Source organism: Pteropus medius, unplaced genomic scaffold (genome assembly GCF_902729225.1).
Source record: "Pteropus medius unplaced genomic scaffold, Ma_sr-lr_union100, whole genome shotgun sequence".
Taxonomy (NCBI): domain Eukaryota; kingdom Metazoa; phylum Chordata; class Mammalia; order Chiroptera; family Pteropodidae; genus Pteropus; species Pteropus medius.
Window position 1 is genome coordinate 31,221,089 of NW_024354500.1, and position 24,431 is coordinate 31,245,519.

The 24,431-nt window shown below is 40.3% G+C and overlaps 1 protein-coding gene across 3 annotated transcripts in view; it reads left to right on the plus strand.

The window, feature by feature from the left end:
• The first annotated feature begins 1,143 nt into the window (after positions 1–1,143).
• Positions 1,144–24,431, plus strand: part of ELOVL5 (ELOVL fatty acid elongase 5) — a 68,438-nt gene continuing 45,150 nt past the window's right edge. Inside the window, exons 1-2 of one of the 3 annotated variants that reach the window (XM_039853126.1) lie at positions 1,156–1,288; positions 19,817–19,915. Coding sequence is in view for 1 of the 3 variants with exons in the window: in XM_039853124.1 (XP_039709058.1) it covers positions 19,854–19,878 (25 nt within the window). In the remaining 2 variants the exon portion in view is untranslated. Of the gene's footprint in view, positions 1,289–19,816; positions 19,916–24,431 lie in introns of all 3 variants that reach the window. The other 2 variants (XM_039853124.1, XM_039853125.1) reach the window with 2 other exon arrangements.

A 24,431-nucleotide genomic window follows, 5' to 3' on the forward strand; every position in this document is an offset into this window, starting at 1 on the left:
TCATTGTACTTGTTTCCTGACTATCATTTTACAGGGGAAGGGTTCCTTGAAGTTTTTTTATTCCTAACACCAGTATAGTATCTGACAAACTGAAGTCATTCAGTGTTTGTGGAGTTGAACAGCAATTGACTGCTAAAAATCTCAATTATTTGTGTATGTTTATATTACCTAATTTGTATATAGTCTGTACACCTGTGTTCCTACTGCAATGGCCCAATGCCTGGAACACAGCTGGCACATAATAAACATTACATTGTAAATATGTAAAATAAATTTGCCTACATTAAATTGTTGACTATGTTGGGTGGAAGGACACAAAGTAGTAGAAATATAGCAAGAGGGCACAAGGAGAAAGGGTTAATTTATGGGGCTTGATATAGGGAAAGCGTAGGATACTAGGATGATGGCAGCCTTAAATTATCCAAATATTAATGAAAAACAGCAAGGATCTTCTATTTGTGCCCTGAGCACAAAGCATTTCGTCTTAAGTGCTTAAATTTGTTTAGCTGAAAAGACGTCACTTAACCACCACCTTTCCTCCTTTAACAAGACTTTGGAATAGTTTCTAGAGTAGAAATGGAGTTGGTAGCTACTTCTAAGGAAAAATCAAAATCCCTAAGAAAAATCACGGTAAATCACAAGGAAGTTGAGGTATAACATCAGTTCTGAGCAGTTTTTTCGTTGTTACCTTATCTTGCTCAACTGCAGACTTGGTGGTCTCCGATGGCATTAAACCCTATTAGTTAAAACCAGGGCGAACAAGATCCCTTTCAGAACTGTAGAGAAGCCAGCTAGGAGAGCGGGCTTCTGCCGTCCCAACACGGCCACACAACCATGGCACGCCTGGCATTAAGAGAATCAGAGTTCAGGGCATCGGGAACTTCACTGCTGCTATTGCGCAGGCTCTGTGTTCCACGCAGGCTTATTAGGAAGAAAGGGGATAAAATTGCCCAGAGACACGTGAACCGGAGAGGACCAACCCCGGCCTCGGCTCCCCAAGGCACCGAATTCTGGAATTTACAATCACGAAAGTTCTATTGTCTCGCGATTGGCTCCGGGGCCGCATGACATCATAGCGCTTGATTCAGCCTTGGAACCCCGATTGGCTGGCCGCGCCATTGTGACGTCACAGTCAGCCCACGTTCTGATTGTAGATACCCGGCGCCTTCCTCTTCCCATCGCGTTCGTTCCTGGCCCCTGGTGCCTCCCTCTCACATCCTCCTCGGTTCGGGCTGGCCACAGGCGCTCTTGTCGCCGCCTCGCCGCCACTCAACGCTGCTGCTAAGAGGTAAGCCGTCAGTTCCTGGAAACTTCGCCTGGGTTCGCCGCTCAGCCATGACACCCGTGCGAGCGCGCGGCCGGGACGGGAAGGCTGAGAACCGCCTATAGGTCCGGAACCTTGTGTCAAGGGATAGCTGCCGGCGCGGCCCGCGTTCTGCCCGCATGGCAGAGGAACCCGGACGGCCCGTGGGCGACAGCTCCGCGGGCTCCGAGGGCCCCAACCCGGCTCCCCAGGCAAGGGCTGCGGGCGCGGGGATAGCTGTGCGGGAGCGAGATGGATCGCTTCGCCGCCGAGGCTGAACGCCCCGAGAGTTTCCACCGCGATGCTGGCTCACCTGTTCGGCGTGTTGGAAACAGCAAGCAGGCAGTTTTGCAAGCTGACAGGCGCCGTGTGAGCATACACTGCGCCCAGAGCAGAAGCAGAATAGATGGATGTGTGTGTGTTCAGGTCCGCCCGCCGGGTCGGGATGAACTCGTGAGTGGGAAGTCCAGGGAGGCGCCCTTTGAGAGAGACAGTTCTTTCTTTGGGGAAAACAAAACCTAGGTGAGTTCGGAGAGCCTCGGGGGTCGCGGGTCAGGTCGCCACCGTGAGCCAGGGCGCGCCGGACTTCGCCCGCCCTGAGCTGGCGGTGCGGGGACCATCCGGCCTGCTTCTGTTCCCCGGAGGGAAGCTTGCTAGCCTCGGACCACTCCGGTTTTTATTAAAACCAGATAACTGCAGCCCGAGGTGCTCCGGAGTGATGAGGCCGGTACGAAAGCAAGGGGGCGGGGCCTCGAGGGCGATCGGGCGGCCCTGTAAGGAGTCCGGGCGCGGGAGCGGCGGGCGAGGAGGGGAGCGCGCGGCGCGGGAGCTGCACTGGCCCTGGGAAAGCACTAGGGTCGCGTCTGGTACGAGTTGTAAGGAAAAGTGTCCTTTTACAGTTTTCACGTCAATAAGATTCATCCTCATCCCGACTCCATCTCCTGCCTTGGGGTGGAAGGAGTCATGCCTGGAGCAAGAGTACTTTGAAACTGTCTTGCAAACATGCCTTGCTCTTGCACTTTAAGTTTGGTGGTTCCCTCACCTCACGATTGTAGTTAAGCCCGTATCTCCCAGCTTCTTGATTGCAAATTTAAAGAATGCTTTTGGCCAACTTTGGGGTGGGGAGTCCCGTATGGATGACTCCAGTGCATGTCTTATAAGTTGGGCCGGGGAATTGTGCGGAACAAGCAGCCTTAATTCTTTAATAGCGGGATCGCGGTACGAAGTGCTTTTTTAGGTTTGCACGGAAGAGCTGATGGTGCTTGTTAGGTTTTGTAACTTGTTGCCCTAGCCACTTGGTAGATAACGTCTTGGTTTGGACTTGTTTTGCTTGCACATCTCAGCCAACAACATTTGCTGCAGAATCTACACATACAGACACAGCCGATTTTGCATTCGTTGGCTGTTGGACAAAACACCTCTACTTTCCATCTGCGGTTAGGGAACAAGTGTATCACTTTTTGTTTGTTTGTTCGTGTTTTTGTTTGTTTGTTTGCTTGTTTGTTTTGGTCAGCTTAGACACTGCTTGGAATTCTCCAGGAAAGCTTCGCACTTGAAAGAGAAATGTCACTCATGTCCCTTTTAGATTCCTACCCCAGATTATAGCTTCTCATTGCCAGGAACTTTTCTGTAGTGTTTCTCTTTTTGCATTTTCCTATCTCTTCCATTTTTAACTGAAGACAAAAGGAAAAATGTTATTGATGGTTACAGATGACTAATTTTACAGAATATAGAGTAGAACTTTGCTGTAAAGTGAAAGTAGAAAGCCTATTACAATTTGTCAGATTTTTCAAGAAAACTACTTCATGACTTCAGACACTGCCCTCATCCGGTTGACTCAATTCCCTTGTCTGTTTCTAATGGAGATTTCATGTTGCAGAATTGTTATATGGATTTCAAGAGATGATACAAACGAAAGAGCCCAGCGTGTTTGCCAAATGTTTCCTCCTTCACTGATTTTTTCTTCTTGGGGAAGGGGAAGTGAGGTTTAGGGGATGTGGCCAAGAATGAAACTCCAGAGTCTCAAAAACTGGGAAAATATTTGAAACTAGGTTTTCACAAATACTAATTCTGGTATCCCTATGAAGTCACTTTTGAAAATGAGCTAAGTTATCTCATTCCCTGGGATCAGCAGAGTCTTTTGTTCCCTGGTTGGAAGTCTTAATTTTTGGATGTTTGATGTTCGTAAAGATCTTTCACGGATTTTTTTTTTTCACTACCTTCTCATTTGCTCTCAACATAATTATTGGTTGACCTGCTGCTGCTATAGGTAAATATATCAATCCTTGGGTATCTTATTTCCCACTTGAATTATATATATCAAGGTAAACCTGGTTACCTTTCTTTAGGGTAACTTTAATGCCTAAGTTGACGGTAGAGAGTGAGTGATGGTTTTACTTCTTTCTTATTCAGCCATTTCTTTCCTCCTCTCTAATATGTTTGTAATTATTTTGAATTCTTCTGTTGCCTACCAACTCTTCTGTTCTTGATGGGATAATCTTTCCATCAGTTATCCATAACTAAGTCTTTGTGTGCATTCAGTTTCAAGTATTATTGATGTACCTTCCTATAAACAGTTGTTTTCCATACATAATTCTTATGCCATCCTATGAGAAGTGTTATCCCTACTTCTTTTATTTATTTATTTATTTTAAGATCGAGAACTAAGGCTAGAAGTGCCAAGTGATTTTTCCAAATTCACGTGGCTCTGTCTCTTATACCTGCTCCTTTGTCTATTCTTACACTGCTAGGATTGGTTCAATGGGCTATGTGCCATTTATGTAACTCTGTTACTCTGTAACTTAAAAATCTAACCTCATGTTTAAAGATCCATCTTCAAACCATCCAGGATTAACAATTTGTCATCTTCAAATTTGCTTAAAATCTATTCCCTTCCTTTTAGCCCATATTTGACTTATTCTTTTTTATTAACTCATTGACTTGTCAGTTGAGAGTGTGTTGTGGTAGTGGGGAGGAAAGGATGGATGGATGGATGGATGGATGGATGGATAGATAGATAGGTAGGTAGATAGATAGATATGGGGGAGAGGTTGTATGCAAAGTTGAATGACACAGTTCCTGACTCCAAAGGGTTTCCTGAATTAACTTACAAATGACACAGTTCCTGACTCCAAAGGACTTCCTGAATTAACTTACACATTAATCCTTTTACACTCATACTTAATCTCTACCTTGGTCTAAAAGAGTGTCAGAAGCAGATTTTCTTGGATCTTGTCTAACTATAGCTGAGAAAGTGGCAGAGCTGTCCATGTTAGACATATCAGTACCTAGCACCGTTGAATTGATTAGGATGCTTTTGGTACAAGATATAGAAAACCTAGGACACATGGGCTTAAATGACCACGGGACCAAAAAGTCCTGATGGCAGAACTTTTGCTTGTTTCTCTGAAGTCCTCTCAGATGTCGTTTATGTCCATAGGCTGATTTTGCAAGATGACTGCCAGCAACAGTTTGGATCTTCCTGTTACCATATTCTCATGTGGGAACTTCCCTTCCCTCTGCTCTCTAAAGAAGGTCCTTGGCCTTGAGGCGATTGACTGAGATTGACTGAGACTTTGTTTACTTGAAGTAATAACTAGAACAGTGGAAATCTGATAACCTGGAGGCCCATCCCAGAACAGAGGAAGTGGATTTAAATCTCACCTCACCTGCCTGCTTGCTACTACATCTTCAGGGAGGGCCTGTGTGGACATGGGGAAAGTGAGCCAGTGTTGGCTGTAATGGCCTCCCCAAGGATGTCAGTACTAAAACGATGATTGGATTAAACTAAATAGAATTGAACCAACATTTGAATTTAGGCTTACATTTCATAGAGGAATCTGATGTGCAGAGATAGGAAGACAAGCATTCTACGAGACGGAGTTTGGAGAGCAAAGAACTATAGAATTATTTGTCAAAAAACAAGTAACCCAGTTGGCTAAAGCTGTTGGAGAGCAGAAGTGGAAGAAAAGGTTTGAAAGGCAAGATGTTGATGTTAATAATAATAGCCAACTTGTATATTGTATGTAAAACTCTACATTGAGAGCACTTTACATGGATTTATTTCAGTTACTATTAATTGATACTATGAGCAGTCCCTCTTTACAGGCGAGGAAATGGGAAGCTCAGAGAAGTATAGACACTTGCCCAAGATCACAAACCGTTGCAGCCCAGGTGGTTGGACCTCCTAGCCTGCTCTCTCTCCTGAAGTGTTTGGTAACAGAGTACCACTGAAGCTTTTGAACTAGAAAGCATGCATTATGAATGCTGTGCTCCAAGAATGAGTTTTGTCAGGGTGTGTAGGATAGATTGGCGTGAACAGAGGCTGGAAGTGTGAACATTGGCTGAGAGGTTGTTAGAGGAAACCAGGTCTGTGATAAAGCCCCAGCTGTAGCCACAGCCATGAGCACAGACTGGAGAGAAAGTTAATTGTACCAGCTTGTTGCTAGGGTAAGATCTATGTAACTTGGAAATCAATTGGATTCAAGGGCCAATAAGAGGAAAGATACTCTTAAGACTGGGTGATAGAAGGAACATGGTATCATAAAGAGAGAAGGAGGAAGCTTTGAAATCAAGTGGACATATCCTGACAGTCCAGTTACATATCCACACAAACCATTTTTTCCCCTTTAGTCTCAATTCCTCCTCTTTGCAGCCAGTCTGTCGTGGCTGCCTTTTGTTGATGCCCTTCTGCAGGTACATGTTTCTACCACATTTCATCCATTTTCAGACAGTTTTTCATATTTTAACTATCTGAGTAGAGATGCAGCTTGTAATCAATGGCATCTTAAAGTCACTACGAGCACTTTTCCACATTGTAAAATTACTGAAATCAGGATGCTTCCCACCTTTTTATGAAGTATCAATGATGAGAAAAGGAAGATTCCAGTATTGCTACACCTTATGCAGTCAGTATCTGACAGATCCTGGAGTAAGAACCAAAGCTTCTGGGCGCCTTCCATCAGCTGGGTTACTTCAGCTCACATAATAGATATTAAAATAAATGCCTCATGATACAGGATTATAGTAAAGCACAATTTGAAAAAATTGGAAGGCATAGTTGTCTAAGATAGAGTTCCTTTCCCTTGTATAGAACCTAGCTGCCATGGTTTCTTGTCCTAACTTTCCACCAACCATAAGAAAATCAACTTTGGGTACTGGTCTCCTTTCTTTAAAAATGAAAGGTTGAACTAAGGTTATTTCCAAGTCTTTTTCAGAACTAACATTTTTTATTTTCATTTTGGCCAAGAGCAAGTCCTTTGTTTTTGTTTGACTTAGGGATAGAGAATGAATGTTGAAATCATTTAAGTCTTAGAAAGGTAGATGTCAGAATCAGTGATGGAAATGAAAGTTTTATCTATAAAACAGCGGTCCTCAACCTTTTTGGCTCCAAGGACCAGTGCTCCTATGAGAATCTAATTCCTGATGATCTGAGGGGAAACTGAGGCAGTGATGCTAGTCCTGGGGAGAGGCTTACAATTACAGATGAAGCTTCACACACTAGCCCCTGCTCACCTTCTGCTGTGCGGCCTGGTTCCTAGCCAGCCACTGATTGGTCCGTGGCCTGGGGTTTGGGGACCCCTGCTTTGAGATGTTAAACATAACAGCTGGAGATATTTTGGCCTAGCAAAGAGAATTGTTTAGGAAGGTAACGACCTAATTTTGAGTTTCTGTAATAGAAACCCCCATCCATGCACCCACAACCACAACCCTGATTTCAACCCACAAATGTTATCATTACCAAACTGTTTGGTTCCCACTGGGCTCCCACTAGCATGTTTCCTCCATGGGAACATTTTTATTTGACTTGTAGGCATTTGCTTTTAGAATTGTGGGGTTCCTGGATTTAAAATATTGATGCTTGGTGAATGTTCAGAAAGGTGAAATTCCCACATTTTCTCCTTCTCCTCTGCTAGTTCTGTTTGAAGTACAGTTGTGTGTAATGTCTTAGTATTCCTTATATCTTATGTTAGACTTTTGTCTTCTTGCTGACTGGGAGTTAGGATCTCAGTTTGTTTTAAGATTTTTAGTGCTGGTACTGCTCTGTGTCCTCTAGTTAGAATAACCATTTTTCTTGAAATATACCTGCAGTTTCTAACTATAATCCTTATGCTAGTTTAGCCACCCTTCTGTTAGCAAATGCTAGTTTACAGATTCCATCTCTGTTAAGTTCTACCTTTGCCCTTTCCTTTCTCTATTGTCAACAGTTTCACTCTGTCAGAACAAATCTTATACAACCCCATACTAAACAGACCTAATTAAAGCCATGCTGGAGAATTGGCCACTCGGGTTTTTATTTGAGTTATTCTGAACCACAGAGTACCGGTGCCCCTTTGTCTTGGCACAGCAAATGCTACTACAAAGTAATTGTTATGAATTTTTCTTTCCCTAAAGAATAGTTCTCATGATACCAAATTCAATAATTATTCATTCACTTCCCTGGGAGTTTGGCAGTGTGGTGTATGTCCCTAGGGGTAGTATTCAGGGTACCTCTGCTTCAGTCTTTGGCAGAAGAAATAAATTACTTTAGCATTTACAGAAGTTGTTGACACTTCCATTTGCACTATATGTGAGCTGATAAACACCTCTGAAAATTTTAATTTCCTTCTTACATATCTTCTGAATTATTGTCTCTACTGTGGATCTGAGGTGAATTTATAAGAGCACCTACTATGTTTTTTACATAAGCAAAACTGTAGGAAATAGATTGAAGATGATGCCTTTCAGGTTAGCAGCCACACATCTGGATAGCATTTCAGCTCTGCCACTTATGACTATGTTGGCTCTGGCAGTAAGTCATTCCACCTCTTTTCAGACTTCTGTATAGAATTTGGAGGTGATAATACCTGTGCCTACCTTAGAGATATTCATATCATTAGTGTTATACATGAAAGTTAAATAAGGGACTGTTTTAATTTGATGATCATTGTAAAAAGATCCCTCTATTTTATAGGCTATTCACTGAAACATTGTTTATAATAGCAAAAGATTGGAAGAATCAATGGAGTAAATGTCCTTAAGAAGAATAAATTATACTATAGTTGGGCCAGTGGAATACTTTGCAATTTATCAAAAAAAAAAAAAATGAGGCTGATCTGTAGATAATGAATATAGCTGCTCAGGATCACGTATCAGGCACTTTTCTAAAGTGCTGTGTGTATATTAATTCACTTTGGCCTCACAAAACCCCCTGACATAGGTACCCCAATTTTGCTGATGAGGAAACTAAGGCACAGAAAGATTAAGTGACCTGTTCAAGGTTCCATAGCCAGTAGATAGGTGGTAGAATCAGGATTCAAACCGAAGCAAGATGGCTACAATGTGCTTTTAGCCATCCTGTTATGCATACAGCTACTAGGTCATTCTGACATAGGCCTCGTTAAGGGCCACTTGTTCAGGCTGAGGGTAGACACACTTTCCACCACCTTGAGTTCTCTTGAAATTATTAGACTCTCTGAAACTAAGCCACAGAAAGATTAAGTGACCTGTTCAAGGTTCCATAGCCAGTAGATGGGTGGTAGAATCAGGATTGAAACCGAAGCAAGATGGCTACAGTGTGCATACAGCTGTATGCATAACAGGGTGGCTAAAAGCACATTGTAGCCATCTTAGACCTAAATAGTAATCTTTGCATTTGCAGCTCTTGATACAGAACTAGAGGAAACAAAGTTGAGTTTCTTATTCATCATCTATTCTGGGAGGATGACAGTGTATCCCACATAGAAATTTTGACAGTAACTAAACAAATGTTTAAACAAAGTAAATTAATAAGGGAATAACATTTATGATCCATCCTTGAAAGAAGGTAATCTTTTGTTTCTTTCCTTCCTCCTTTTTTAGATATTCTGCACTTAGGCCTTCTCTTTTTGGTGTAATCAGAAGTGCAAACACAGAAGAGCTCTGTATAATGATCAGTATGAGAAATCAGTGTTCAAAAGCCCAGTTGCTAATTGGCTGGACTAGTGTGACTAGCCAAAGATGTCCAGCATCAGTTTCCTTAACTGGCCTCAGCTCCACCTTGGTTTGATTTACAAGGTGTATAAGACCTGAGAGATGTGAACTGGGAGGGAAAGGCACCCAAACCCTCTAGGGAGCCTCTCTCCGCATATTGTCTGATTTCCCTTGGGTGTAGGTGAAAGTCGTGTGTATTTTGAAAGCATCTACTAGGTCATTCTGACATAGACCCTGTTAAGGGCCACTTGTTCAGGCTGAGGGTAGACACACTTTCCACCACCTTGAGTTCTCTCGAAATTATTAGACTCTTTGACCTCCTGACCGCACCCAGAAAGAAAGTGAAGAAATTCTGACAACATTATGATGGCAGCGAGTACCATAATTACTAAAGTGAGAGAATCACAAAATCACAGAATGGCTTATATGTTAACATGGAACGTAATCAGGTGATAAAACAACTGTTGACATTAGACACATGCTGTAGAAGAGGTGAATAAATGACTACTAGATTGTTTGCTTTTAAAAATGCCATATCATAGCAGGCTTTTTTTTTTTTAACACCCCCACACCCAAACAACATTTATAAAATGTGGGTATTTAGATTTAGTTTTAAAAAAGAAATGTGTTTTCATGTCACATGCCTTATTTACATTACACAGGTTTGAATTTAAATCTTTTAAGATATCTTTTTTGGCGTGTTACATAACTTTGTTAATTTTGTTTCTCTACCCTCTTTTAACTCAGCTGAGACTATAACACTGCCTTTGTATATTTTGTATAATTGAGCTTGGAGAGCATAATTTTTTTTTAAGTATTCAAGTAATCACATCAGTTAAGAGACTGCAATCAGATAAGAGTTATAAGTAGCTGCATATAGCAGAAAATGTTGCTTAAAGGTCTCTTAAACATTGGGGTCTCAGCTTTTTGCAATTATAGTCTGATTTAATGTTAGGAATATGATTGGAGTAGAGCTCAGTCTCTTTAAGCCCAGCCTTCAAGGAACCTGCTAGAGGCATGCATAGGATCTTGATGTCCATGATCTATCTGCCTTAGCCATTGGTTGTCTTCTCTACAACTATGCTTCAACCAAGAAGGTGATTGCCCTGTGAAACAGGTGGGAGCTTCTCCAAGAGCCCTGACAAGATAGTATCTCAGAACTTCTATATCCCCAGGAGATTGCTGTAAATACCATGCTTGCTTCATTTTCAGAGCAGCTTCTTTTTGTTTACTTTGCGAGGAGTGATAGGTTTGGGATAGGCTCAGTGCCCCCAAAGGAAGATGGCTTAGAGTACACTGTACCGTGAGATAGGTGCTTTTCATTCAGCCCTGGTGTATGGAGCTTCATCCTTGAGTTTCTCATTTTGAGAAATGAGACTGGCATATTTTAAAGGGCTTCTCACAATTAAAAATTTAGTCAAATAGTATGCAAAGTATTGCTGGAAGGCTGATTTCTACTTGCCCATGGTTTCAAGTATGCACCCACCTACCAATTGTCCATTTCAGATATTTATTTCAATTCCACTTTTTTCCCTTTGAGCTCCAAACTCATAACTTCTCATCTGTGAGGTTCACCTGGATGCCCTACAAACCTTTCTCCCGTTGGCCATGGCCAGAAGCACCACCATCCACCAGTTTGCCAAAACCATCAAGCTGGCAGCAGTTCTTTGGTCCTTCTCTCGCTCCTCAACCACATCCTTCCCCCACTCTTTCCAGCTGTCAGTCAGTGAGGCTCCTCTCTGTCCCTCTCTGCTGTCCCTTCCTTTTCCATTTTCTGTTCCTTGAAGCACATCCATCCCTTCCTGGATGACTATATTTTTTCACTGGCTCCTTTCTGTCACCCCTGTGTTCTCGTCCCTACTCTGTTGTCACAGTGGTCTTCTGACATGTTACTAGGATCATTTTTCTCCACCCTAAAAAGTTCATTTACTCCCTCTTCAGGGCCATCTTTGATTCAGCTTCATTTCCTGCCACTTTATCGCCTGTATTTTTGACTCTGAACACACCATGGACTTCATTTCTCCAATGTGCCTTGTCCAATCCCATCTCCACTCTACACAAGCTGTGTTTGGTTGCTTCCTCATCAGTGCTCCCCACCAAAAACAAAAACACCAAAGCAAAGCAAACTTAATAGGAGAAAAAGCCCTGTTTTCATGGGTCAAACACTCACACCCTAGAACCTTTGATCCTTTTGACTTAAATGGTCCCATCCCTTCTTACTTATATAACCTTGGTTTTGATACCTAACCTTTGTCTGCCCCAGTTCTCATTCTTACTGGGAGAATGAGTAGTGCTTTCCTTTTGTCTTTGTTCAGTGTCTGCCATGTTTATATCTCTATCCTTGGTACCACCTATATACTGTCTGGCATGTAGTAGATATCTAGTAATTATTTGCATGTATGTCTCTCCAAATATGTACCTTTCAAGTATAATCAGTTCAGTAATGTGTGCTAGTGGCTGTTGAAGGTGAGCGTACCTTGAAAGACTGAGGATACATAATATTTCACAAATGGGGAGTTCACCTGGGTGGGGGATTCTGGAGAGTGGCTACCCTGCTCATGTTGCCATCACCCCACCCCCGCGCCTTCCAGGAGTAGAGCGCAGCAGCCTGAAGACCATACAAATTGCTAGGCATCCCACCTGCCCAGGAGCAGAGGTGACACATGCTGTTATTTTAAAGGGCCTTGCCTACTTGCATATTCCCTCGTAGAGCATTCAGGTAGAATATGCCCGTTGTAGACCACACTGGTGGCACGGTGCCCAAGGAAATAATAGCATAGACTCCATTGTCTAGGCACCCAGCTGGTCCATGATAAAATAATAGTGGAAACTGACACGCTTTTTTAACTGTATTTTGGTTGATCACAACATTGAGCCCAGGTGGAAGTAGGCCAGTTAGGTTGGACAGAGCTTGTCTGCTTCAGTGGTCACACTGGTCATTAATTCATTGATCTTTCACACTCACTCACTGTTGAGGACTTCACTGTGCCACCCTCTGCTAAGGAGCATAGATCCTGCAGAAATACATGACAATACACCTAGCGGCAAAGAGATTATAATCCAATAGAAGAGGTGAGCTATTTTGGTGAGTCAATAGATAATTACTGATTCTGTGGATATGGCCATGTATGTTGCAGTTAGGCTTAGCTGTGATGGAGATCCCAAAATAATAATGGCTCTGGGCACCTAAAAATTCTATCTGTACAGAATTTGGGCAACAACTATCAGTCTGTGCCATTGGTGGTGGGTGAGATTGACAGCCCCACCCATGTGGAAGTTAAGAGTCTGGTGGAGGATACTGACAAATGAACAGTTATCAATACTATAGTGGTGAGAGCCATGACAGCATAGTGGAAGCAGACAGGAAGCACATCTTAATCCCTTTGGGAAGATCAAGAAGGTCGTTGCCTGGAGAATAAGCAGGAATCTTATCTGGTGGAAAGAGGAAGTAGGCATTCAAACCAAAGGCTCTGAGGTGAGGGGAGCAGGTAGCTGGGGGATGGAGGAGCACGTAAGGAAGGAACTTAAAGTCAGTGAGGAAACCCAAAGGAGGAAGTAAGGGTCCTGGTGGTCCTAAATTTCCTACAAGCCTTTAACTGGTTTTGAGGAGATGAGTAACCTAGAAAGATGCTTTTGGGGGACAAAGGGAGTAGCACAAGACTGTAGGCAGGGAAGATTAGGAAGGGAGTGCATTAATCAAGTTGACATGATGGTGGCCTTTATTAGATAGTGGCTTTGGATCAAAATAAGTGACTAAGAATCCTCTCAATTTCATAGAGCTTAAGAACAGGGAAAGAATTTAGATATAATCTAGTCTGCCTTTTCACTTGACAGATGATGAAACCAAGGTCGAGATGCTAATTGGCTTGCCCAGGCTCACACAGCTAGCTGTAGAGCAGCACTAGAAACCATTTTTCTGCCTAAACTTTTTCCTTTATGTCATTGTTGAATGTGTCAGTTTGGGGAAACAGGGCATTGTGGGTATTCAAAGACAGCAGAGAGATATATAGGGTGGGTGGCGTTGGAGCTGGGCCTTAAAAGATGAAGTATAATTTGGACAGGAGAGTGGAGAGGGCCTGTTAGGTAGAGCAAATTATGTGAGAATGTGTGTGGAGAACCCCAGGTATGTGGTGCTCCAGACAGTTTGAATACAGTATTAGGGTGTGTCAGGAAAGTAGTATAAGATAATGCTACAGAAATATTTTGAAATCATGAAGGCTTTAGACTTCTTTAAGCAACAGGAAGCCAGTTAATATTTAGTTTCAAAGGATTAGCATGATCTTGATAGCAAAGTCTGCATTTTGTTTAACTTTTGCCTGTCTTGGTGTCTTATATCAAGCGGTTGTGGTCAGCAGAATAATGATCCCCCAAAGATGTCAGTGTCCCAGTTCCCAGCACCTGTGAATATGCTAGGTTATAGACGAAGGGGAATTAAGGTTGCAGATGGAATTAAGGTTTCTAATCAGCTGACTAAAATAGGGAGAGTCTCGTAGATAATTCAGGTGGGCCCAGTGTAATCATAAGGGTCCTTAAGTGGAAGAGGGAGGCAGAGAGAACTAAAAAGATAACTATGTGAAGAGACTTGGCCCAATGTCGCTGGCTTTGAAGATGGATGAAGGGATCCTAAACCAAAAAATGCAGGCAATCTCAAGAAGCTGGAAAGGCAAGGAAAAGGAGAGCCTCCAAAAAATAATTCAGCCCTGCTGACACCTCGGTTTTAGTCAATTGAGACTCATTTGTGACTCCTGCTCTCCTGAAATGTAAGATAAATTTATGTTGCTGTAAGCCACTATGGTTTTGGTAATTAGTTAGAGCAGAAAACTAATACAGTGGTCAGTATTTGTTTGCCAAGTGAATGACAGCTGTGCCTTAAGAGGTCAGTTTGACAAATGCACTTATTAGTTGGATTGGCTAGGAGGAGGTTCTGGATGTCAAGAAGTCCACAGAAGACAGTTCTGGCAAAGAGATAATGAGTAGACTGGAGAGGGATCGGTGGAGGTGAAGACAAGAGAGGCTGAAATTGCAGTGCAATCAACAGGACCTGAGGCCTCGGTGGCAAGATATCCTGTGCAGGGTAAGAGATCAAGCATGCTTTTAGGGCTGGTTTCCTGCAAAGGTTATATAGCTAGTCATAGAAATAAGGGAATCAGAGGGAACTTTTATAAATTCAGATTTGGGCTTGTCGAGTTTGAGGTTCAGGAGCATCACATGTATGTAGGTGGAGAGAGATCAGAGGGAAATTGGCCTTTGGGATTGGGATTGAGGATACAGAATTGGGTGTCATTGGTCATGATTTATCTATACTTTTTAAATTTCTCCAGTGAAGAGACTCAGCAATGCTTTTTAAGAATCCAATACACCACAGTCCTTAAAATTAAGTTTTCCTGGTGTTTCACCTACATTATTTTTGCTGCCATTTGAATTGTGCACACCCTTAAAATTTTTTTAATAAAAATAAATTAGTACTAAATAAAATTTAAATAAACTAAATAAAAATAGCATAATTCTGTAAACAACCTCCTTCCTTTGCATATTTTACCCTTTGCTGCACGTCATTTTCCCAGAAGCTTCTATGGCTCTGGTTGGTTTCATTGTCACCCAGCCAGTCACTTGGGGTCGTATGCTTCTCTTCTCCGGGTCCTGACACTATCAGATCTCACCATGTCAGTTAGTTGGAGAGGATGGAGCCCTAAATAAAACTTGACTTATGCTGGAGAAAGGGAAATGGATGCTATTTGCTATAACATTTACACATCTGTTTTTAAAAATACCAGTTTGCTGTCAAACTATATTTACACTTATTTTAGACATGGTTACATCTTGAAAATTCTGAATTCTTTCATTCTTCATAATAAACTTGGTTGTAACGATTGATATTACAGTCTCTTTCCTCAGAAATGGGAGAAAAACCATTTCAGAGCAGCTGTGTAGAATGTCTTGACATTAATGATTTTTTGCTGTGGCACCACATTGCCTTCCTATCTGTCTGTGATACTGTTTTATCTCTCTTTGACCACTGTCCTTCTTCTTGGCATTTGCACCATGTGATTTGAGCTTACAAATGAAAAGACTTTCAATGAAGACTATACTGAATATAATTTTAAAAATTGTAAAGTCTATAAAAATATAAAGTATGACTAATAAAGTGATGACTTCCATAAACCACATATGAAATTCACTTTCAGTTTTAGTAATGAGTTACTTATATTTTATTCTTCAGAAAATGAAATTAGATTGAAACAAGAGATCCCATTCATTCTAACTTGACCAACTAAACTTTCTGTTTTCCCTTCTCTTTGGTTTGATTAAAATTTATGTGTGATAAATTGTGGGTTATCATTTACATTAATCAGTATCCTTATAAAACAAAGCCCCCAAAACATCTGGAAAGCATTACCTGAGTGCAACAGGATTAAACCATGTTGAGGAGTAGGAGAAGGCATTAGTCCTGTACTTCAAGGCGCATTATTCCATTTCAGCTCTACCATCCACACAGTCATGATTTTTTATTTCTTTCTTGAAATAAAAAAGTTGTTTCCCCTAATGAGACAGTCTACTTGGCTTATAAGCATTTCTCTGTAATATTTTCCAAACCAAGAAAGCAAATAGAGAAAAAAACATTTTGTAGAGAGAATCTTTCAAATATCTGCTCTGAGTCTGTGCTAAAAGCTGAATGCTTTGAGCTGTAGTGTAAAAGCATTGAGTTTCTTCCTAACGTATGGGAGCACGCAATGTACCTTTATAGTAAGTATGTGTTTTCTTGTTGACACTGCTCTCTTTTAAAGGAATAAACTTCTGAAAGATGAAAGTCATGCTTGGAGAGGTGAAATGTCCCTCAGATTCTTGTTTTGAGGACAAGGGAGTGTCATGTAATTTTCTCTCTTTTTATTTATATTCATTCTGTCTATCTCTTTCTCTCCTGACCTGCTTTTCTTCCTTCAGCTGGGACTCTGCTTTCCTTCTGGTAATTATATTCCTGTACAATGTCAGGGCCACACCTGCCACTGACGCCCCATTTAGAGGAAGAAAGAAGGTGAACTCACAGGCCCCAGCCACTGATGCTGGGAGTAAATAGCAGCTGGGGTTACAGCCTGCAGGGAAAGATGGGTTTTTGTCTGAGGAAACCACGTTTTGAATTTTTGAGGAACCTCCTACACAATGCTAACTTGGACCGATAAGCAAAATGAGCCAAATAAACTAGGACCTGGTGAAAACTAGACAATGTGATAGTCAGGCAAATGGAAAGTGTGGTTTTTAAGAGGTGTTTTGTTATGGCAAGTTGAAGTCAGGAATATGAATTTTTTACTTTGATTCTGAGCTAGGGTTCTCTCTGTATATAAATATATAAACACTTCAGCATTTGTATAGAGTGAATACATTCTATTTGCAGTTCTACCTAATGCAGCTTAGCCACAGAAACTTGCATGTCTCATTATTTATGACTTAAAATTTTAGTTTTTGGTGAAAAAGTTTCTATGAGGAGTATCCTCATTTGGAAGGGGAATTAGTATCACGCTTTGGCTAAAAAAACTTTTATGCCTGCATAGTAATGTGAAAATCAGCTCATCCTGTTTCGGTAGTGTTTCTTGTAATACCATTCTACATATAATTTGATGGGTTAGTAAGGAACCAGTTTAACAAAGTACTTATTTAACAAAATACTGTAAAGTAAAATATTTATGATAAGTTTTGTTCATTATTGTTAGCTTGCTTTCACAGTGACTGTATTTTAACAAATTTTAAGGATTTGAGTATTTGATTTTGAAACTCTGTGTTCTCCAAGTTACATTTAACTCCTAAAGTCAAGTGTAAAGACATATATATTGTTTTTGAGGTATATTTGGGATATTTGCCTTAAAGCTAGGAAGTTAAATTTTTTTTTTTTTAGAAATAAACCTTATAGAGCAGAAAAAGTTTGTACACAATTTTTAATACAGCAGCTCTCAAACATTTTGGTTTTTGGGCCGACACTTTTAAAAATTGAGAACCTCAGAACTTTTGTTTATGTGGATTATATCTATTGGCACTTACTCTATTAGAAATTAATTTTAACATTATTTTTAAATAAAAATTTTAGATGCATCTAAAAATAATAATTAACCCATTACATGATAAATAACATAAATAACCTACATTTTCATGAAAAAACAAAAAAAAATTAGTGAAAACAGGTATTGTTTGACATTTTTGCCAGTCTGGCTTAATGATAAACAGCTGGATTCTCTTATATGCTCATGCACTCAGTCTTTTGAGATCACACATCATGTAGTCTATGGGACATTTTACAATGATGAGTTAGATGTTACTGAAGAAGTAGTCTCCTTACTAGTATTATAGTGTTGATCTTACGGAACCCCTGAAAAGAGCCCAAGGACCATCAGCAGTGTCCAGGCTATACTTCAAGAACCACTATTCTAACCAGATGCTCTTTATTGTATTTTTAAATAAGGGCCACCCTTCGTAGCTATAAGGACATTTTTTTTTCTTCAGCAGCTCTTATTTTCTGTTTTCTTATATCTAAGTACATTCGTTTTTTGCTACAGGATCTCTGAATGCCACCTTTATATTTAAAATTCATCAGGTAGACTGGTTTTGGTTATATTATCAAATAAATGTATGTCTAGGTTATCCAACGTAAGTAGGATCATTTTAAGTAAACTCGTGTCTTCTAACAACACTAGTTGCTTATATGGATGTTTTATTGTAGGACCGTAGTGGTCAGTTTTTAAAAGTCCATAGCAGAAAGTAGTAAGTTAAGAGATTAGATTCTCAGGATAGCGTACACAGTTTTTTAGATGGTCATTTTATCGTTTTATTTATCCCATTCTCTTTGCTACCTGTACACTATAATATTTGAGGCTTCAGATTGGCTGTTTTTTGGAATAGTTTTAAAAAGAGCTAATTTTTTCGTTCATGCCTGTTTGATAGATACTACTTTTTTTTTTTTAACTGTTGATTTTGGACAATGCTTTTGCTTTAATAAAAATTTGCTGCATCAGGTCCCATATCTCTACCTTGCTCTATTTAACCATTCAACCGCTATAATTTCATGTGTTGCTAAATGGTTCCTGTGGCCTTTTTTTTTTTTATAATGTGTGAGTGATTATATAGAGCTCTACTTTGGGGATTAGTGAATACTACATCTGCCTCTCCTCTGTTTTATTCTGGGGAATTCTTTCAAGATTTTGTAATTTCAGGTTCTGTACTATCTGAATCAGGTACCAGTACATCTTGAGCTACTCTATTTCTAGATACTGAAATTTTTCTATGGAATATATTTTACACCATCCAACATAATAGTCTCTAGCCATAGGTAGTTATCGAGCACTTGAAATATGGCTGGTACAACTGAGGAACTGAGCTTTTAGTTTAATTTACTTTTAATTAATGTACAATTAAATAGCCACATGTGGCTCATGTCCCTGTTATGGGACAGTGCAGCTCTAAAGAGTATCTGACATCTAAAAAACTCATGCCTGTCAATTCTTGACCTCAGGGTTTCTTACAGGCTCATCCATTGATTTTTACAAGAATTTTATACATTTTTCTTATCAATTTTAGAAGTGTTGTAGCAGGTAAGTTTCACTCTTTTCTAGACTCCTTATTGTCAGAAATGGAACTAGAAGGGAATATTGGTGCTGAAAAGGCAGAGGCTATTGATATGAGCTGCTTTTTATGAGCTCTTGAAGATGTTCTAGATGAAATTGGAGAAGAAAACAGGATTAAAGGAAGGATCTTTAGGTTGGGGAAGACTTGAATAAACTCATCAGTAGGAAAAAAAGGATCCTATGGAAAGAGTAAATTGAAATAAAAAGGGAAATGAGAGACGAATAAATTGTTGAAAAAGGAAGGAAAGGACCCAGAGTGCACATAGGAGGATGGAAAGCCACTCTATGAATTGGGAGGGAAAGACTGACTTTTTTTTTGTTTGAATTTTTTTGACATGAGGGTCACATAATATAAAATTTATCATTTTAAAATGGACAATTCAGTAGCATTTAGTTTATCCATAATGTTGTACTACTATTCCTTCTATCTAATCCCAGAACATTTCATCACTCGCAAAGGAGGAGACCCGTGCCCACCAGCAGTTACTCTTCTTGTTTTCCCCCAAGCATCCGAGCATCCACTAATCTTTCTATCTTTATTCATTTACCTATTCTTCATGTTTCTTATCAATAGAATCATACAATATGTAACCTTTGCATTTGGCTTCTTTCACTTTTAGTATATTTTCCAGGTTCAGCTGCATTGTAGCATGTAAAAAGTGACATGACATTTTAAGTAGAGGGAATTTTAAGGAATTCATATTGACAGCCTGAATCTCAGCAAAACAGTCAGTTCAGGAAGTTGGGTTTACCTTGGATTAACACTTCACAGAGGTGGATGTGACATCAAAAACTACCACTGGGAGGTTAGAGAGGAGTGAGTGGGTAGGAACTTGCTTTAAGAGGGGGAGGAATGACCTATTTCAAAATGGGGTAAATTTGGGGTCCCAAGTTAGAGTATACATGTGGAAATATGAGCTCACCTAAAGTAGGGGGTTATCTCTTTTGTTCGTAGATCAGAGTCACCCATTACTGCCTGCTGCAGTGAGCAGATGGACAGACCAAGTTTCCAAAGAGGCAAGTCAAGAAGAAGACTGTAATCTTGCCCTGCTCGGTAAATGATTCACCGCTGCTGCTCTGAGGGCTTCTCACTCGGAAGTGGAAAGCAGACCTTGAGTTTCTTTGTGCTTCTTTGATGAAGGCTGGTAAAGCTGAGTCAGCCATTCTGGTTGATGCTGAGAGCAGTGATAGAGGCCAGCAGTGTCTACAGCAAGGCCAATGCCTGGCCCAGCCATCTTCTCCCTGTTGCTTATAGAATAAAGGTCAATGGACTTTACTGGCTTTCAAGGTTTTTCCCATTTTGTCCCTAATGCGCTCTCTAACCTCATGACCCAGCATACCACTCATTCAGATTTGTAATGAGTACTCATTGTGCTCCAGGTGCTGAGTGAACTGTACATGGTGAACCAGACAGACACAGCCCTAGTCCTCAAGGACATAGATACTAACCAAATGTTAACGTGTATTTAGGGTGTGATTAGATTCTAAGTAGAAGGGACTAATTTAGCTTGGGGCTTTGGGGGATGAGTCAGGAAGGATTTCTCTGGAGTAAAAGATCTTTCAGCAGAGGTTTACAGCATAAATATGAGGTTAGTGGGAAGTGGGGTGGGTGGGGAAGGGAGCTTTCCTGGCCTGGATCTGCCTGAGAATAGGGTGCAGTGGAGAAGATGGAAGAAAGTGGGTGTGGTGGGGAGTCTTTGAGCAGGAGCGAAGGGCAGAAGTTGGGCTGGAAGCAGGTGTGAGCCAGTGCATGAAGGGGACTCTAAGCAAAGTGAGGGATTATAGGTTGTATCCAGAAAGTAAGAGGACACAGTTGAAAGGCTTCAAGTAGGAGTGGCCCGATCAGTTTTGGTAGTGCAGTGTAGAGATGAATAGGAGGGGATAGGAGTGGATGCTTAAAAGCCAGCTTGGAGTCCACATAAAAGAAAATGGTGCCCTGGTCTGGGCTGGTGGTGGAAAGAAGTGGATATTTATAAAGTGCTTGAAAGATAACATCAATAGGCTAAGAGATGATTGCATTACTTTGGAACCCTGTCTCTTCTACCTACTGTACCCTTCTGTGCCTCTTTTCATACTATGCCTTCAGCTTGAAATACCCATCAACATTCTGCCTCCTAGGTTTTCCACCTTCTAAAATCACTAATAACCTGGCCTCATGCCACTTGCGTGAAGTCTCTCATCCACTGCTCAGAATCAATTCCTTTAATATTTATAGTGTTCACATCTTTTACTTTGCTTTAAATCATTGCTGATTTGATTTTCTAGTGAAGGCAAATTGTTCTACACATGCTGATTGCTTAATGAAGTTGAGGTCGAATTTTAAATATTCCTCAGGCCTGCCCAGTATCTTAGTTTTTCAGAGTATGGCAGCCCCACTCCTATCCCGCCCCTTGGTATTTGGAAACCCTTCTTGCATTCATTGGTCTACCCTCATCTACTAATCTCTTAAGTGTCAGCTCAAGCCCCACTCCTCTGGGGAAGCCTCTCGTGTCTCAACCTCAGATTTCTCCTCCTCACCACAGCCCTCACGCCCTTTGGCTCTCCCTGTACCAGGTGCTCTGTGGTACTTTCTATTGTCCACATAAGAACCATCCAAACCTGTAAAGAATTTTCATAAGAGTTTTATTTGAGCCCAAACAACAGTTGCCAGAAAGCAAGATCTCACATGCTCTGGAGAGTGACAATTTGCAGTTTCTTTTATGCATTTGGATTTGAGGGAACTCAAGTCAGATTACGTGGAGATGGGGGAAAGTAAGGCGGAAATTGGATTATAGAATAATTAATAAGATTATATGCTTTCTTGAGGGTGATTATTTCAAAGGTGCACTAACCTTAATGAGCAAAAACAATGGACAGGGCTTACTTAAGGTAATAATAAATTTTTTACTAATGCAGTTATATGCCTGGGGCATGAGCACTCACCATGACCTGCCCAGTTAGGAATTGATGATTAGGTCACCCTGTGAGGCTACTTTGTGTAGAACCCCTTTCTTTGTCCACACTACGTTTATGTAATTGTAGTTATACTGGACAATTACAGACTCTTAGGTCCATTTCATCCAAAAGAGTGCTTATGAATAGTTGGCATGCATAAGTATGTATATGGCTCATAATATTCATTATTTACCATAATTATTGAAGAGAGATTGGGGAGTGGTGGTGGTATTTATGCAGGCCTTTTCTAGTGTTTGCATACTTCTCAAAGTTTTTCCTTAAGTCAGACCTCAAGCTAATTAATACTTCTTTGTGATCTTTAGAGATGGAGAAATTCTTATATTTTGTGATAGCATTCCTCAGCTTTTTGTTTTGATCTAAGATTAGTTACCCCGACTCATTGCCAGAGGCCCATTTAAAAAATCTTCTAGTCTTTATATCCATGTTTTTAAAAATGTGTATTTTTAATTACATAAACCTATATAGTTAATATCTAGAGATAGAGAGAGATCTAAAACTGATCTTATTATGTGCTGCATATCCATAGTTTAAAGAGACATGGGAAAAACTCGTTACTCATCCTGGCTCTAGAAACTGCCCAGTGCTGAACACGGTAGACACATTTCTCATTCCACATCATGTTATCCTCCAGTACACTCAAACCAGAAGTTTACACTTGAGAATTTTTTCAGTCATAACCTCACTGAAATCACACGTTATTTGCTTTTATGTCAATTTCTAAGCAGGCCTGCTACCTGAGAATCAATGACTCATTTATGCTGTCTGTAGGACACCAAAGTCTATCTAATGAGGGTATTTGAATGGGGAAGAAAAACCAGATCAAGTGTATATCACATAAATGCTGTAACCGTTGGCTCACTTTTGTATACCGGTGTTAGGTTGCCTTGGGTACAAATTGTTCCTCACAAAACCTGAGATTATTATTTAGGACCCAGTAGTGTGCTCTAGGTATTTGCAGGTTGCTAGTTTGATGACTTTCTTATTTTCCTAGCAGACAAAGTTAAACTTAGTGTAATTTTGCTACAGAATTATAGTTAAGGCAGTTAAGAGCTCAGTTTGTGGGGCCAGGCAGCCAGGATTTGAATCCCATAAACCAAGTACAGGCTCAGTGATTGTGTGCAATAACTTCTAGTGTATGAGCCTTCATTTCCTCTGTAAAGTGGAAAAAAAATGACCCTTTACATGGTTACTGAGAAGATTAAATAGTGCATGTGAAATGCGTGGTACAATGCTTAGCTCATAAGTGTTCAGTGTTAGTTACTATTTTGATTATTAACATTGTTGTGTTTTCTATTTTTAATGGTTTTATCATCCTGAAGCCAGGGACTCTAAAGGAAAAATATGGTTTCATAATGAAATCTTCTTAACTCATTAGTGAGGTGTTGCAGTCTGTAGTGATGCAAGATTTGTTTGATGCTATAATAAATTAGGCCAGAGTTAATGCCATTTTATCCTAATAGGCTTTGAATAGCTTATCCCAGTGCCTGCCTGACATTTTGCTAATCAAGTTTTCCTTTCAGTGCTACTTAATTCTTGGATAGTGGAACACTTGTCATCATGAGGATTTTTATGACCCAAGTAGGAGCTGGTTGATTCTAAATTAAAGCTATTGGGTCCTACACCACTTATTTATTCTGGGTGTGGTGACTGAGCTGAAAAGTACAAGCAAGGGGACTCAGGGTTTCTCATTTGTGAGAAATGCATATGAAATTTCTCTGTGAGAAAGTCAAAATATTTTTCTAACTTCTCACTCCGTGCTTCCACATGGGATTGGAAAAATCAAGCTGTTTTATGCTTTATTGATGATAATACTAATGACATAAACCAAATTTGGCCAACTCAGCTACTGATTAGCAAAAATGGCCCATCTTCTGCAAAATGTTATGTACACAATTAAAAATTCAACTGAAAGAGTCTTATTTCAGTTAAGTTCATACAGGATTTTTTTTTTAAGCTAGTTTTTATGGGTCTCTCTTAGTAGAACTGAATTTACTGTTTTATAGGGCTTCTTTGTGGTTGGGTTTGTAGATTCCATTTAAAAAAAATATTCCATGTCTCTAGACAAAATAAACAAATGCCTGAACTGTACTTTTTAAAATCCATACTTGTTCTCAAGGATTACTATTGTTTAAGACATAATGCTTCTCTCAGAGTTTTTAAGTCTAGTTTTGGTAATTAGACTAAGTTCCTTAGTTTTAGGGGGAATTTTTGTGGAATGCAGACAATATCCTAAAGTAGAGCATTCCTATGAAACCGTTGGTAAGCCGAAACGGTGTAAAGCGAAGAAGCCGTTACCATTAATTTATATGGAAAAATTTGGTTCCCAGACCCCAAATCCACTGCACACACACTGTCTTTATTTCATTCACCACCACGAAACCGCTTAATTACATCTAGTTTTACACTAAACGTACTCCCTTACGGGCTCCCTTAGGCTTTTCTGATATCTTTAGGACACATCTTGCTAACAGATGCACAAAATAAATCGAGATAAAGCACGGATGTTCACAGGCACAGTTCAAAGCTCTGGCAGCTTGATGCTGAGTGTTTCTTTTGCTGCAAAACAAACCTGAGTGCTATTTTCACTTCACCTTTTTTCCTAAAAGCAAAAGTCC